Raw genomic sequence first — 12,077 nt, forward strand, 5'->3', positions numbered from 1 at the left:
GTGTGTATGGGAGTGCGTTGTCTGGGTGTGGATAATCCACTGGTTTAGAGTAAGGACCTAACAGTGGACCAATCTTTGCAGTGTGTGAGATCATACGTGATGCAATGCAGTCTGACTTATGTATGTTTATGGCCAAACGTAATTTAAATTAACAGCATTTTACAAATCCATGACAGTTATGTGTTACGACATCATGAAGCACATTGCCTGTAAAGCACGCATTTCCCTGCAATAACGACCCGCTGTAGTGCACATGCTGTACCGCGAACAGACACTTTCGTCTAGCTGTAAAAGTGGGTAGCTAGCAGTTTTCAACACAATCGCCTGACCAAGCTAAAGTACATGTGAATTATATTTCTCCAAACCCATTACAACACTCACCAGAAGCACGTAACCATGTAACTTTAAAGTCTTACAACACAGCAACATCAACATCAACGCAAGAAGACCAATATGTAGCCTTTCGTGAACCTCTGCGCGACGGGATCGCTTGAGGTGCACGAGGAAGTAAGACGGCCTGGTGATAACCCAGCCCTACTCTTACAATCACTCTCTCTCCCTAGGGAGCGGTACTGGAAAGTAAGCTACCGGTCAAGAGAAGTTCTGGCATAAGTCCAAGTTGTTGTGGCCGCATGGTACTTGTGGAACACATTTGGTCCCTACTGCAATGTGCAAAAAGCTCACGCAGCACCCGTCCTAAGTGGGAGCTTTCCAGTTCCGCAGTCCACTCTGCCGAAACAGCTTCTCGCTGCTGGAGCCAGTCAAGCACAAACTGCGATGCGTGCAATCTAACTCCCTCGGAATCACGCTTAAGGGGGGAAAAAACTAATGTTTATGGGATCTTACCTCCTTTATCCATTTCCTGAATGTGTTTTGTCCCGTTCCCGAAGAAGCTGAGGAGTGAGTTCTGATGCTATTGTTCTTTGCCAGTTCGGGATGCGTCTGCTCTTCAGATTTGGCAGAAAACCGGATACTGAGCCTCTCTGTAATCGATCAGCATAGGCGATTCGTTATAGAACCTCTGTTGCAGCGGCGATATTGATGCATGTGTGTGTGCCAGAGAGTTTTTATTTCAGAATGGGCTAGGCTGAGCAGTGTGACGGAATGTATGAGGCTGAGAGGGTGCGTGTGTGTGTGTGTGTGTGTGTGTGTGTGTATGTGCGTGTGTGTGTGTGTGTGTATGTGCGTGTGTGTGTGTGTGTGTGTGTGTGTGTGCGCGCATGTGTGTGTGAGTGTATGTTTGTGTGTGTGTGTGTGTGAGAGAGAGAGAAAAAGAGAAAGACAGAGAGAGAGAGAGAGAGAGAGAGAGGAGAGAGAGATGGATAATCGTTACCTGTATGGGAACGCTGGTCTTGGCAGGTTGGAGCTGTCCTTTCGCTGTGGTGCTGCAGCTTTCTGCAAGTGTTGGGTAGTGACGTCTGTGTGTGATGGCCTCTGAGTTTCAGAGACTTATTAACAGGATATGAAAAGTGCTTATGTCTCATGAGATATTGGTATAGTTGCTAAGGTCTGCAAGATTGCTGTGCTTCAACTAAATTATGGCTATGAGTCTATTTTTAGTACAGAAATGATGTCAGATTTATACAGATTTGAATTTTCATAATATTTTTTTTATAAAATGTAATTCCTTTATAGTGGCTTTGGTTTATATATGTACTGCTTGATCTTTGTACTGTAATTTTCCATTTACTCTCTGTAGCTGTCGATTACAACATGGACACAAACACACACTCACACACACACACACGCACACACGCGCACACACACACACACACACACACACACACACACACACACACACACACACACACACACTCAAAGCAATAGCTTGTGCAGGGCATCAGTGGGGTCTGAATGTTGTCAGCAGACTGAGATTCAGAGGCAAGTCAGACAAGCCCCACATGTCTATTTATCTTTGGGCAAAAAAAGAGAACGTTATAAAGTATTATCTAACCAGCTCATTGATCAACCTCCAAGGAACACTGTAGTCAGCATTTTGCAGGGACACTGGGATAACAGCTTGTGTTACCTCAGATGTTAAAAAAAGAACTGGTTGCTGGAATAAGATATTTCTGTTCTCTGCCCTGAAACCAGAAGCCCAAGGCCACATCTAGATCACCTAGGCATGTATGAAAAATACACAAGCTATGTAATGTAAGGAGCGTAATTGAGCAAAATATTTGGTTTACAACTATTTGCGGCAGGCACGCAGGGGCAAGGATGTGCGACTAACTTAAGAGGATAGAGAGAGATAGAGAGAGATAGAGAGGGAAAGAAAGATATAAAGGAAGAGAGAGAGAGAGAGAGATACAAGGACACTGCTGTCAGCTGGAGAGACATGAGGAGTTCACAAATAAAGATGGAGTGAAAAAAGAAGTGGCTGAAGGATAGTAACTAATAAAGATATATTTGTGTATGTTAGATATGTTTTTGTGTGTGCGTGTGTGCGTGTGTGTGTGTGTGTGTGTGTGTGTGTGTGTGTGTGTGTCCGTGCACGACAGAGAGTGAGAAGCAGACATGGTGCCTATTTTTAGATTTAAGTATGCCTTTCCCTGTGTTCATTCATATGAATTTATGAAGTTTACGTACTTTGCGGTTTGATGAGATGGTAAAACTGTTAAAAAGAAGAGGACAACATTCGCTGGTTTTAGGATTAAAAGTATTTTTGTTGAATGGTTAAGGAATCGCTGCATTCATACAAAAATGGTTCCCCTAAAAAATATAAACAAGTGCAGTGTTAAATGTTCGAATGGACTTCTGCCATTTCAAAATGAGGCAAGGGATTATTGCCAATTATGGCTATATATTGCCAAAGTAAGGACATCTTAACTCCATTACATTACAGAGTTACTGCTTCTATATTCAGCACAGAAAGTGAGTGATAGCCATAGATTACCAAATGAGGTAATAAATTACTAATGAGGGAGACAGAAAGAGGCCTCAGGGAAGCATCCAATAGGGATGTTTCAGGGAACAGTTTTTCACCTTTGTTCAAATCATGTCTGTGGCCTAAAACCATACGGCGTGCCATTGCATGAGGTTTGTACACCTACAAAATATTTAATTGTCCAGAGTTTTACGACATGACACTAACCGCACTGCGATCTCCAGTTAAGGAAGCAGTCAGCAGATGTCTTCTGGTGGTTTTTTGCAAGCGAGTAGTTATTTTTAAGAGTGCAGAATAGGCAATATGCACGCTGAGCCCTCAGTGACAACGCCAGCCGGTGAACATGATGAAATGCAGGGTATAACAACACGGGAGGGCTGTGTGAAAGGATGTCAGTCTCATCAAGATCTTGCCAGAGACTGTCATGAATATATGCTGCCTCAGGTGGAAAGACTACAGCGAAACACATACAATCACACACACACACACACACACACACACACACACACATACACACACACACACACACATACAATCGCTGGGATTATTACCAAGCCATATACAGTGGTCTTTAGTGATATATATACAGTATAATAGCTAAGTAATAGCAAATTGATACTTTGTTCCCCCCTCCATACATCTCTTTCCTCATGCTCACACACACACATACACACACACACACACACACACACACACACACACACATACACACACACACATGCATGCATGCACGCACACATACTCACACACACACAAAGTCCAAGCATTATGCTAAATTGAATGTGAACCAACAAAGTCTGAGTTGTCTGATAGAAGGAACTTTATTACGGACAATGAGGTCTTTTTACACGTGTACCATGATATGAGGCAAGCTGCCCCCAAAGACCTCTCAACCAATTCATGTATTGAAAACCAATACATCACATCATCTTCAATATTCTGATATACTCCTTGAGGATCCAGATTGGCGCAACAGAGACCAAAGGTCACCAACGGCATTAGAAAAGTATTACAATGATGTTTGCCAAGATTCAATACTTTGGAATCTACATCCTTGCATCTGACACAGAGAAATTAACCAAGGACACACCAGAGAGGATTAACTACCCATTTCAATCATGAAAAAAGCTTCATTGCACAATAGTTATAAATGCTAAGTTATGTGCAAAGTTATAATTTAATACAACACATTCTGACAGTCAATGTTTCCTTGTGCATGGACACATCTCATCATTAGTCATTAGGTCTTTTTATTCAGGTTACAAAAAGTAGGTTTCAGTAATTGCACTTCAGATAATATGATAATAACCAGATGCTGGCAAGAGCTCTGGTACGTTTTGGAAAAGTTCACATTCACACCTGACACGGGCTGTTGTAGAGACTAGTGTTTACCTACAGAAACAATATGGATAGATAAGCAAATAGACTTTGTAAGCAACATTATTTGTTTTAAAAAAAGGACATACAGTACACCTAAACATATGTATTAAGTTAATGTTAAAAGGAGATATTTGTCCTCAACATAGGTCAAGACAATGCACATAATCATATGAAGCTTAGTGAGGTTTTCAAAACTGACTATCGGTCACTGGGGTAAAACACTTTGAGGAGCTGTAACAATTCTCTGTCTACTCAGTGCTGAGAGCAGCTTCAGTCTTTTTCAATCACTAACCAGTCACCATACACTACCTTCTCACAGCAGACAATCCACACATAAATCCATAAATCCATCAGAATTTCCTCAACATGTACTCTGGCTGTCATGACTGTTCAGCATGCTTACAAAGCCCAGTATGGTGACAGACTTGGGTCTACATGTGGTGTTTCCACAATAAGGGCAGTATCCAGTATCGTATCAACTATGGCTCCAGCTAGGATGGAAAGTCTTTCAAAAGAACTTGTCATCTATGCGGAAGTGTGGCCTGGTCACGTCGTCGGGGTTGATGAACACTGAGATGGACTTGCCGGGGTTCTCGGTCACCAGCTGCTGCAGCTTCTTGGCCAGCCGGTCGTCGGACTGGTGCTGATCTCCAGCGCCGAGCTCTGACTGCGGGGAGGGTAGGCCGGACGAGCTCCCTCTCCTCTGGAGCTCCAGGGTCTGCCTGGTGGCGGCCTTGGTGTGTTCGATGGCTGAGCGAAGGTGCTCAGCCGGGTCGGCACGGGCCGAGGCCAGCTTGCGGGCGTGGTGCATTACCATCTCATCCGACAGGTGCTCCAGCATGTTACACTGTGGGATGAAGTAGTTGGGGCAGTTCTTATTCACCAGGCAGTGCTGCAGGTCGTCGATGAGCCCCAGCAGGAAGTGGGCAGAGTAGTCCTCCTGGGCCAGGTAGCTGGCCGGCAGGCGGTCGCAGGCCCACAGCATGAGGCTGCGCAGGTGGTAGGGGCTCACAGCTTTGGGCTTGGCCAGCAGCTTGACGATAATGGACTTGCATGCCTGGTAGGCCTGCATGAGGCTGCTGTAGATGCACTTCTTCAGCTGCACCTCGCTGCGGGCGAACGACAGGCGCCACTCGTTCTCTGGCTGGCCCGTGGATGAGCAGGCCGGCACCAGGTAGAAGCCGCTGATCACCTCCTCCTCCGTGATCTTGCCGTCCCAGAAGTGGTTCTCCATCAGCCAGCTCTGGGCCACCGCCGGCCAGCCTTTGAACGACACCACTGGCACGATATCGTACAGCATGCGGCTGCTGCCCACACCTAGGATGACGGAGATGACGGTGCCGTTGCGCTCCACTCGCTCCACCCTTGGCATCCCCCTCTGGGGCTTCCTCTGGACCTCGGCCAGCACCACCGCCACCGACTCGTAGAACCAGTCGGCCACCAGCATCGGGGAGAAAAAGTAGTTAGTCGCTCCATTGATGTGGTCAGCCAGTGTGCAGCAGTCCTTCCAGCGGTTGATGGTGCCCTCGTCGAACAGCCGCAGGCTGAGCCAGGAGTGTCCCAGTGCCGAGTGGCGCATGTCCAGTGTCACTGGCTGGTTGCGGTCATGTAGCTTCAGAGCAGGCACCAGCAGAGTGAAGTCCATGTCGTAGTCCGTCCCACGCGAGCAAGGGCTCAGCTCGTCCAGGTCCATATCCACCACACCCTCCCGCACCCCGCCTGACAACAGAAGGTACTCATTGGCAACAGGTAGCTTCTGGTCCAGCTTCTGCACCATACCTAAGGAGAACAAGAGAGGAGAGTGAGTGATGAAGTGAGAGAATGAGAGAAGTAGAGAGGGGATGACAGAAGAAAAAAGTTAAGAGTGTGTGTACGAAAGAGAGTAAGGAATGGGAGAGACAGAAGAACCGCGAGGGCGGTTATTAAGAGAGGGCATAAATTGTTCAATATAAGTTTGAGCATCACAGACCTCCTTCAGCCTTGCATACACAGACTGTAGGTAACAGTATCACATGAGCACAAGTCTGCAGTTTGCTGGCAGGCGTTTATTTGATGCGGATCAATAGGAGGACCAGAAAGAGGACTACAGCTGGGAAACAGCAAATCAATGCTGGAGGACACAGAGTCATCTAAAGAACCTGAACATCACAAGGCTTTTAGAGTTCAGCCAGTTTCATATAATTCTCTCTCACACACACTTTCTCTCTTGCTCTCTCGCTCACTCACACGCACACGCACACACACACACACACACACACACACACACACACACACACACACACACACACACACACACACACACACACACACACACACACACACATCCATCCACACAGCTTTGTTTTGCTGTTGATGCAGAGCGAGAGAATGCTGAGAGGTACTGTACTGTAGCCTACTGTAGGTACCTCAATGTGTTCATGCATGCCTAATGTCCTTTAAACAGCCTGCCCTCCCCACCAGCAGCTTCCACCTGCACACTCAAATATTTATGCCAGCTTTCCGCATGGGCCTCTGCCCTTGGATGTCACACGCACCAGTCTGATCACCAGCGACTTTCTCAGGCTGTTACTGCACAGGTTTCTATCCACTCAGACTTCCTTTCTCCCTTCTTTGTTACTATCTAGCTTTAACTATTCCTCGCTCTCTCTCTCTTTTATCGGTTTCTTTAACTCCATCAATGTTTTTACTTCATCTTTGCCACTTTTTCAGAACTCTGTTAGGTAACCTTGTTCCCTCCTTGAGCATCCGTGACTTATGATACACTAAACAAAGCCCAGGTCGTAAACAGCACGCGCCCATGTGAAACCCAGAGTTGCTAAAAGTGCAAAGTCAAATGAGGAGGATGTCCTGTCACCGTGAGTGGGGTGAGGTGGCACAGGGCAGCTTTGGTGTTAATTACGGCAGAGTCTGCCCCCTCAGGATGTGAGCCACACTGCAGCTGCACAGTGCACCACAAGTGGAAAACACCTCTCACAGGCTGTTACTGAAGATACAACTGTCCTGTTTGGGGGAAAATATATATCTTCTAAGGGATGTCAGTGAAGTTTTGTTGGGGTGTTTGACTTGACTTAAACATTCATATCTATTCTACTTTAACTTGCTTTAATTGATTTTAGTTCAAAATGTCCAACAGACTGAATACATTTGCCTTTCTGATTCTTTCACTCTCTCATTGTTTTTTCCGGATGAACCTCTTGCACTTAATTTTGAACTCACCAACAGTATGCATCTACTCTTGCAAACAGTTTTCTATCCCTTTCTCTTTCTCTCTCTCTCTCTCTCTCTCTCTCTCTCTCTCTCTTTGTCTCTCTTTATGTGTGTATGGGTGAGAAAGAGAAAAAGACAGACAGAGAAAAATACTCATCCACTGGATTTCTCTCCATTCATGCTTTCATTAGTTGATCCTAAACCTTTACAATCCCATGTAAAAAAAACAAAAACATGCTGTGCTGGATAAAAGCACAAAACCAATCAGTTCTTCCCACCAACCCCCACACCCAGCTCGAACTCATGCACTCACCAACATGGTTACAAGCACACAGGCCCAATCATTCAAAAGACTGGCACTTTTGTTCCGATCTGGCCATTTGCATATTCGGACAACCAATGGGGATGCATGCTACTGCTGACTGAACCGCGGGGCCCTCCCTCTTGAATGGCTGCTCTGTGTGGGAGTGAGAGAACAGCATCTGTTCGCGCTAGAGCAGGGGATCACTCATGGGTCAGCAAACCGGGGGTTCCCACAGTCGCCTGAATGCCCACCCTGCGCCTGGCTCTTTGCTATGCTCTTTGGCACTGATACACACACCCACAGGATTGTTGCTCCAATTAAAACAGTTGCACAATGACCAGTGGGAGAGCCACTGTGTCTGTCTGCACAACTAAACAAAAACAGACACCACAGCTAGACTTCTAGCATTCCTGATAGCGTGCATTTTTTTTACACTGGGAAGTGATTTATGATAGTGTGCCGAAAAAACAGTACTAGACAGTCCCTCCGGATTAAAGTTTGGAGATAAATGTAACCCAAATATGAATTCTCTGACAAAATTCCCAATCTGCACAACTCACATGTACCTCAATGCTTAACTTAATCCACCTTGCAACCTGCTAGCCAACACTTTCCGAGACGCTGAAATCACTATTTGGGGCACTCAGCTAAAACTTGATACTCCGCATCCCTCCTGCTAATAAATTACAACGCTGTCAGCTAATCCAGCACCTCCTTCTGTAACAACACATGTACTCTCAGATACATACATAGATCTCACACATACACACAGCATACCTCAAAGACTAACTGACTTTTAGCAATGGCATTGCCCACAGTAGAACAAAAACAAGGATTATAGCTGTTTAAGATTTAAGACTCCCTCTAGATTAAATCTCTTTCATAGTTCACGTATTATCCAATACAGTGATTTAACCTCTAGACTGACCTGTTCCTTTGTATTTGTCTGGTTGTTCTCTGTCCATGGTACTGACCTTAGAGGTATATTGACTTTACATACACTATAAAGCGTCAATCCATTACAACGAAATGATTTGTCTACTGTTTAAGCTTTTCACTCGCTATTTGAGCACTTTCAGGAAATGATAGCGACTCGACAGCATGAGGAGAAATAGACAAACACATTTCGCTACGGGATGGACAAATTCATAGTTTCATTAAAATTACATCGAATCACATTCAGAAGAAGGTCACATGCGGGTCGGCTACGTGCAAATAATTTGATCTCGTGACAGTGATTTTGTGACATGTCTGAAAATCCGACTGCACATATTAAGACACGCATATTATACACACATAAAAACCGACACAAAGGCGCACGATGTATTTTCATGGGGTTGTGCATTCATTTATATGACAACGTCTTGTTTAAAAAAAACACTGTCATCAGGACCAATCGTCTAGGTTCCTTACCGAGCATAGAAAAGATGAAATCTTTGGCCGTGTGAATTTCCAGAGCTCGTTGGTCGTCATATTCGCGCTGGTCATGTTTACTGAATTCCTGGATCAGCCTGTTCAACTCCTCTATCCTACTCCCAGACCTGAAATCAAGCTCGGGATAACACGGAATGACTCTGTTGTTGTTAATACTAGAATTCGGTGTTGCCGTCGGACTGCTACCAATACTACTGACGGATCCGGCCCGGCGGTTGAGGGCTGGAGCCGCCATCTTCACGAAACGGGTGTTCTTACGCCCTCCGCTTCTGAACTGCACTAGCGGAAGAGTTTTTCATTTCCCCCCTTAAATAAACCAGTTGGGACGCTTTGTCCCGGCATTCATTGCATATGTAAAGCATCGTCTGCAACACTCTAGGCGAGACATGAACTTGTTGAAATAAATTTGGTATAACTGTCACTGACTATACCATTAATAGGTCTGCGGTTATGACAGTAACACAAATATTACATTTTAAATCCAGATGTCATGTATAATAGTCACTGAAGACACCATTTGGACAATGACATCTACATCATCATACACTCAATTGCAGCCTGTTGGTCTGCTGATTAACAGAACTGACACTAAAAATTCACAGTATTTCTTTATCAACAGACAGACAGACAGACAGACAGACAGACAGACATTTGACTGTTTTGAAAACCTTCTAATAAATGAAGTGACATAAAAACATTCCTACCATCCTGGACTATGAGACTTTAAAACAGGTAACTTAGCAAGCCCAAGTCCCTGCGGTTAGAGTGGGTGAATCCACTACTCAGAAAGTAGGTGATGATACTGAATTTACAACCCAGCCTTGTAAACAAACCACAGAGGAAAACTGACAGTGGCCTCAGTCTGGGGCTATCAGAAAAATGAAACACAGAGTCTACAGAGTGACAATCAGGACATTCATGTGAAACTTTCCCGTTTAACTTACACACCACTGAGTCGCTACTACACAGTGCCCCCCCCTCCATTGAGTCAGTGGCTACAGTGCCCCCCCCCCCCCGCCCCCCTCCATTGAGTCAGTGGCTACTACACAGTGCCCCCCGCCCTTCCATTGAGTCAGTGGCTACTACCCAGTGCCCCCCCCCCCCTTCCATTGAGTCAGTGGTTACTACAGTGCCCCCCCCCCCCCCCCCCTGTTGGTTTCCGCATGTCACCCTAGGTGCCCTCCTGCCCCCTTAAGCAGATTAAAGAAAACTGACTTGACACACATCTGATACAAGTTCTTTTTTACCAGCTGTAGAAAAAAAAATCCCCTTCGAGGAAAGCAAATTCCTGTAGTTGTATTCGTCTTCAGGAGTCTATATGTAGTCTATATGTCTTCAGCAGTCAAGCCATCCAAACCCGGGGCTTGCAGAACTTAGTTCCTGGACTGCTATAGTAAGGGAGAAGGGTTTTTTCCAAGTCCTTTATATCCTGTTTCGACCAAGGCGTTGAAACCCTTGCAGCAACTCTTCCGTTGAGGCCTGATCCACCGTCTCAGTCTGGAAGAGATCTTCGCAAAAAAGTAAAGCATATGATTGCATTTATTTGTTGTCTGTGATGATGCTGCCATCTGGGAGTTGCAGCTGGTGCATCCATCTCTTTCCCACAGCCCTTTCCTCCAAGCTGAAGACATTGGGAGTGGGCATGTCCATTAGGGGTGGGAATCTCTTGGCACCTCACGATTCGATTCGATTCCGATTCAGAGGTCAACGATTCGATTCTAAACCGATTCTCGATTCTAAACCGATTCTCGATTCTAAACCGATTATCGATTATCAATTCTAAACCGATAAAACGATTATCGATGCATCTCGATTTTTAAAACATTTGAGTTTGCTACTCAGAGTCTCAAATCACTTCCTACTTTGTGTTTGATAATTAAAGAAAATCAACAGATCTATTTTTTTTCTCCTTGTCACAATTATGTCTTTCTATGAAACAATGCAATAATCGATGCAGCTTGCATTTCAACACAAAATAAATGTGTAAAAAAAAAAAATAAAAAAAAAAATAAAAAATTACATTTAAAAAAAAAAATGTTTTATTAAAAAATCGATTATGAACTTTTCTGAATCGAGACAGAATCGTTCTAGAGAGAATCGAGATAAATCGAAAAATCGATTTTTCCCCCCACCCCTAATGTCCATGCTGTTGAACTGGGAGAACTGGGCTCTGACCAAAGCTGCTTGAACACGGTCTTGCATTATGTTTGTCAGAAGCAACTGATGCCGTCTTAATCCTTGTCAACTTCAGGGCCATCACCATGGATAACTCTGTTGCTCAGATCAAGAATCTCTCTTTCAAGAGATACCATCTCCTCCTTAATTGCCTTGGTCCAGCTTGCTGTATACGTGAAGGCAGAACGGCTTCATCTGAGCCTTCCCAACCTCCCACCATTGGCTCAGTGACTTATGTCCTCTCCTCTCCCCCTTCCATGCTTCCCAGAAGACTTTGAAAGCGTGTGTGAAAGTGTGATCATGCTACGCTTCCCATTAAAGTGCCAGTGTGAGCTATGTGCTCTGCTGTGCAAAACTGAGACAGAGAAAGAAATAAAGCAACCAGATGTATAGGATTATAGGGTTTTTTAATTTAAGAATAATCTATTACTTTCTGCTTTTCTAACATAAAACCTGTCGAGTCTTGCACAGGAGACCATATTCATATTTACTTTTACCCGTGTATACGGCTTGGAATCAGAATGAACATTCCCATGTGTCCCAACAGCTCACGGTGCTGTATAACAAATTCCACGTGATTCCTATCCAAAATGTAGTTTAGGGTGCAATTACAATCTCCCCCTAGCACCATAATATTATTATCAGCAGCGTTTGCCACTGCATTGTCAAGCTTCTTGGGGGAAAAAACCC

General features: G+C 44.8%; 2 protein-coding genes across 3 annotated transcripts in view; both read right to left on the reverse strand.

Annotated features, from left to right (window-relative positions):
* Positions 1–1,516, reverse strand: part of fgf12a (fibroblast growth factor 12a) — a 31,900-nt gene extending 30,384 nt beyond the window's left edge. The window contains exons 1-2 of one of the 2 annotated variants that reach the window (XM_031559654.2): positions 1,334–1,516; positions 847–983 (exon numbers count right to left, since the gene is read on the reverse strand). In XM_031559654.2, coding sequence (XP_031415514.1) covers positions 847–859 — 13 coding nt within the window. In that variant the 5' untranslated portion in view covers positions 860–983; positions 1,334–1,516. Of the gene's footprint in view, positions 1–846; positions 1,140–1,333 lie in introns of those variants that run through there. The other variant, XM_031559653.2, reaches the window with a different exon arrangement.
* A 2,602-nt stretch (positions 1,517–4,118) lies between these two features.
* On the reverse strand, positions 4,119–9,767 carry mb21d2 (Mab-21 domain containing 2). Its single transcript, XM_012826305.2, has 2 exons — positions 9,192–9,767; positions 4,119–6,046 (listed from the first exon to the last, which is right to left on the reverse strand). Exons 1-2 carry the CDS (start codon positions 9,445–9,447, stop codon positions 4,776–4,778), a joined length of 1,527 nt encoding a protein of 508 aa, XP_012681759.2. The 5' UTR covers positions 9,448–9,767; the 3' UTR covers positions 4,119–4,775.
* Between the last annotated feature and the right edge of the window lie 2,310 nt (positions 9,768–12,077).

This window comes from Clupea harengus, chromosome 22 (genome assembly GCF_900700415.2).
Source record: "Clupea harengus chromosome 22, Ch_v2.0.2, whole genome shotgun sequence".
Lineage (NCBI taxonomy): Eukaryota > Metazoa > Chordata > Actinopteri > Clupeiformes > Clupeidae > Clupea > Clupea harengus.

Bases quoted from the DNA above. Each gene is read 5' to 3' on its own strand.
- mb21d2 (XM_012826305.2), bottom strand. From the start codon at position 9,447: ATGGCGGCTCCAGCCCTCAACCGCCGGGCCGGATCCGTCAGTAGTATT. The intron at 6,047-9,191 runs GTAAGGAACCTA...TGTTCTCCTTAG, and splicing joins TTTCATCTTTTCTATGCTCG to GTATGGTGCAGAAGCTGGAC.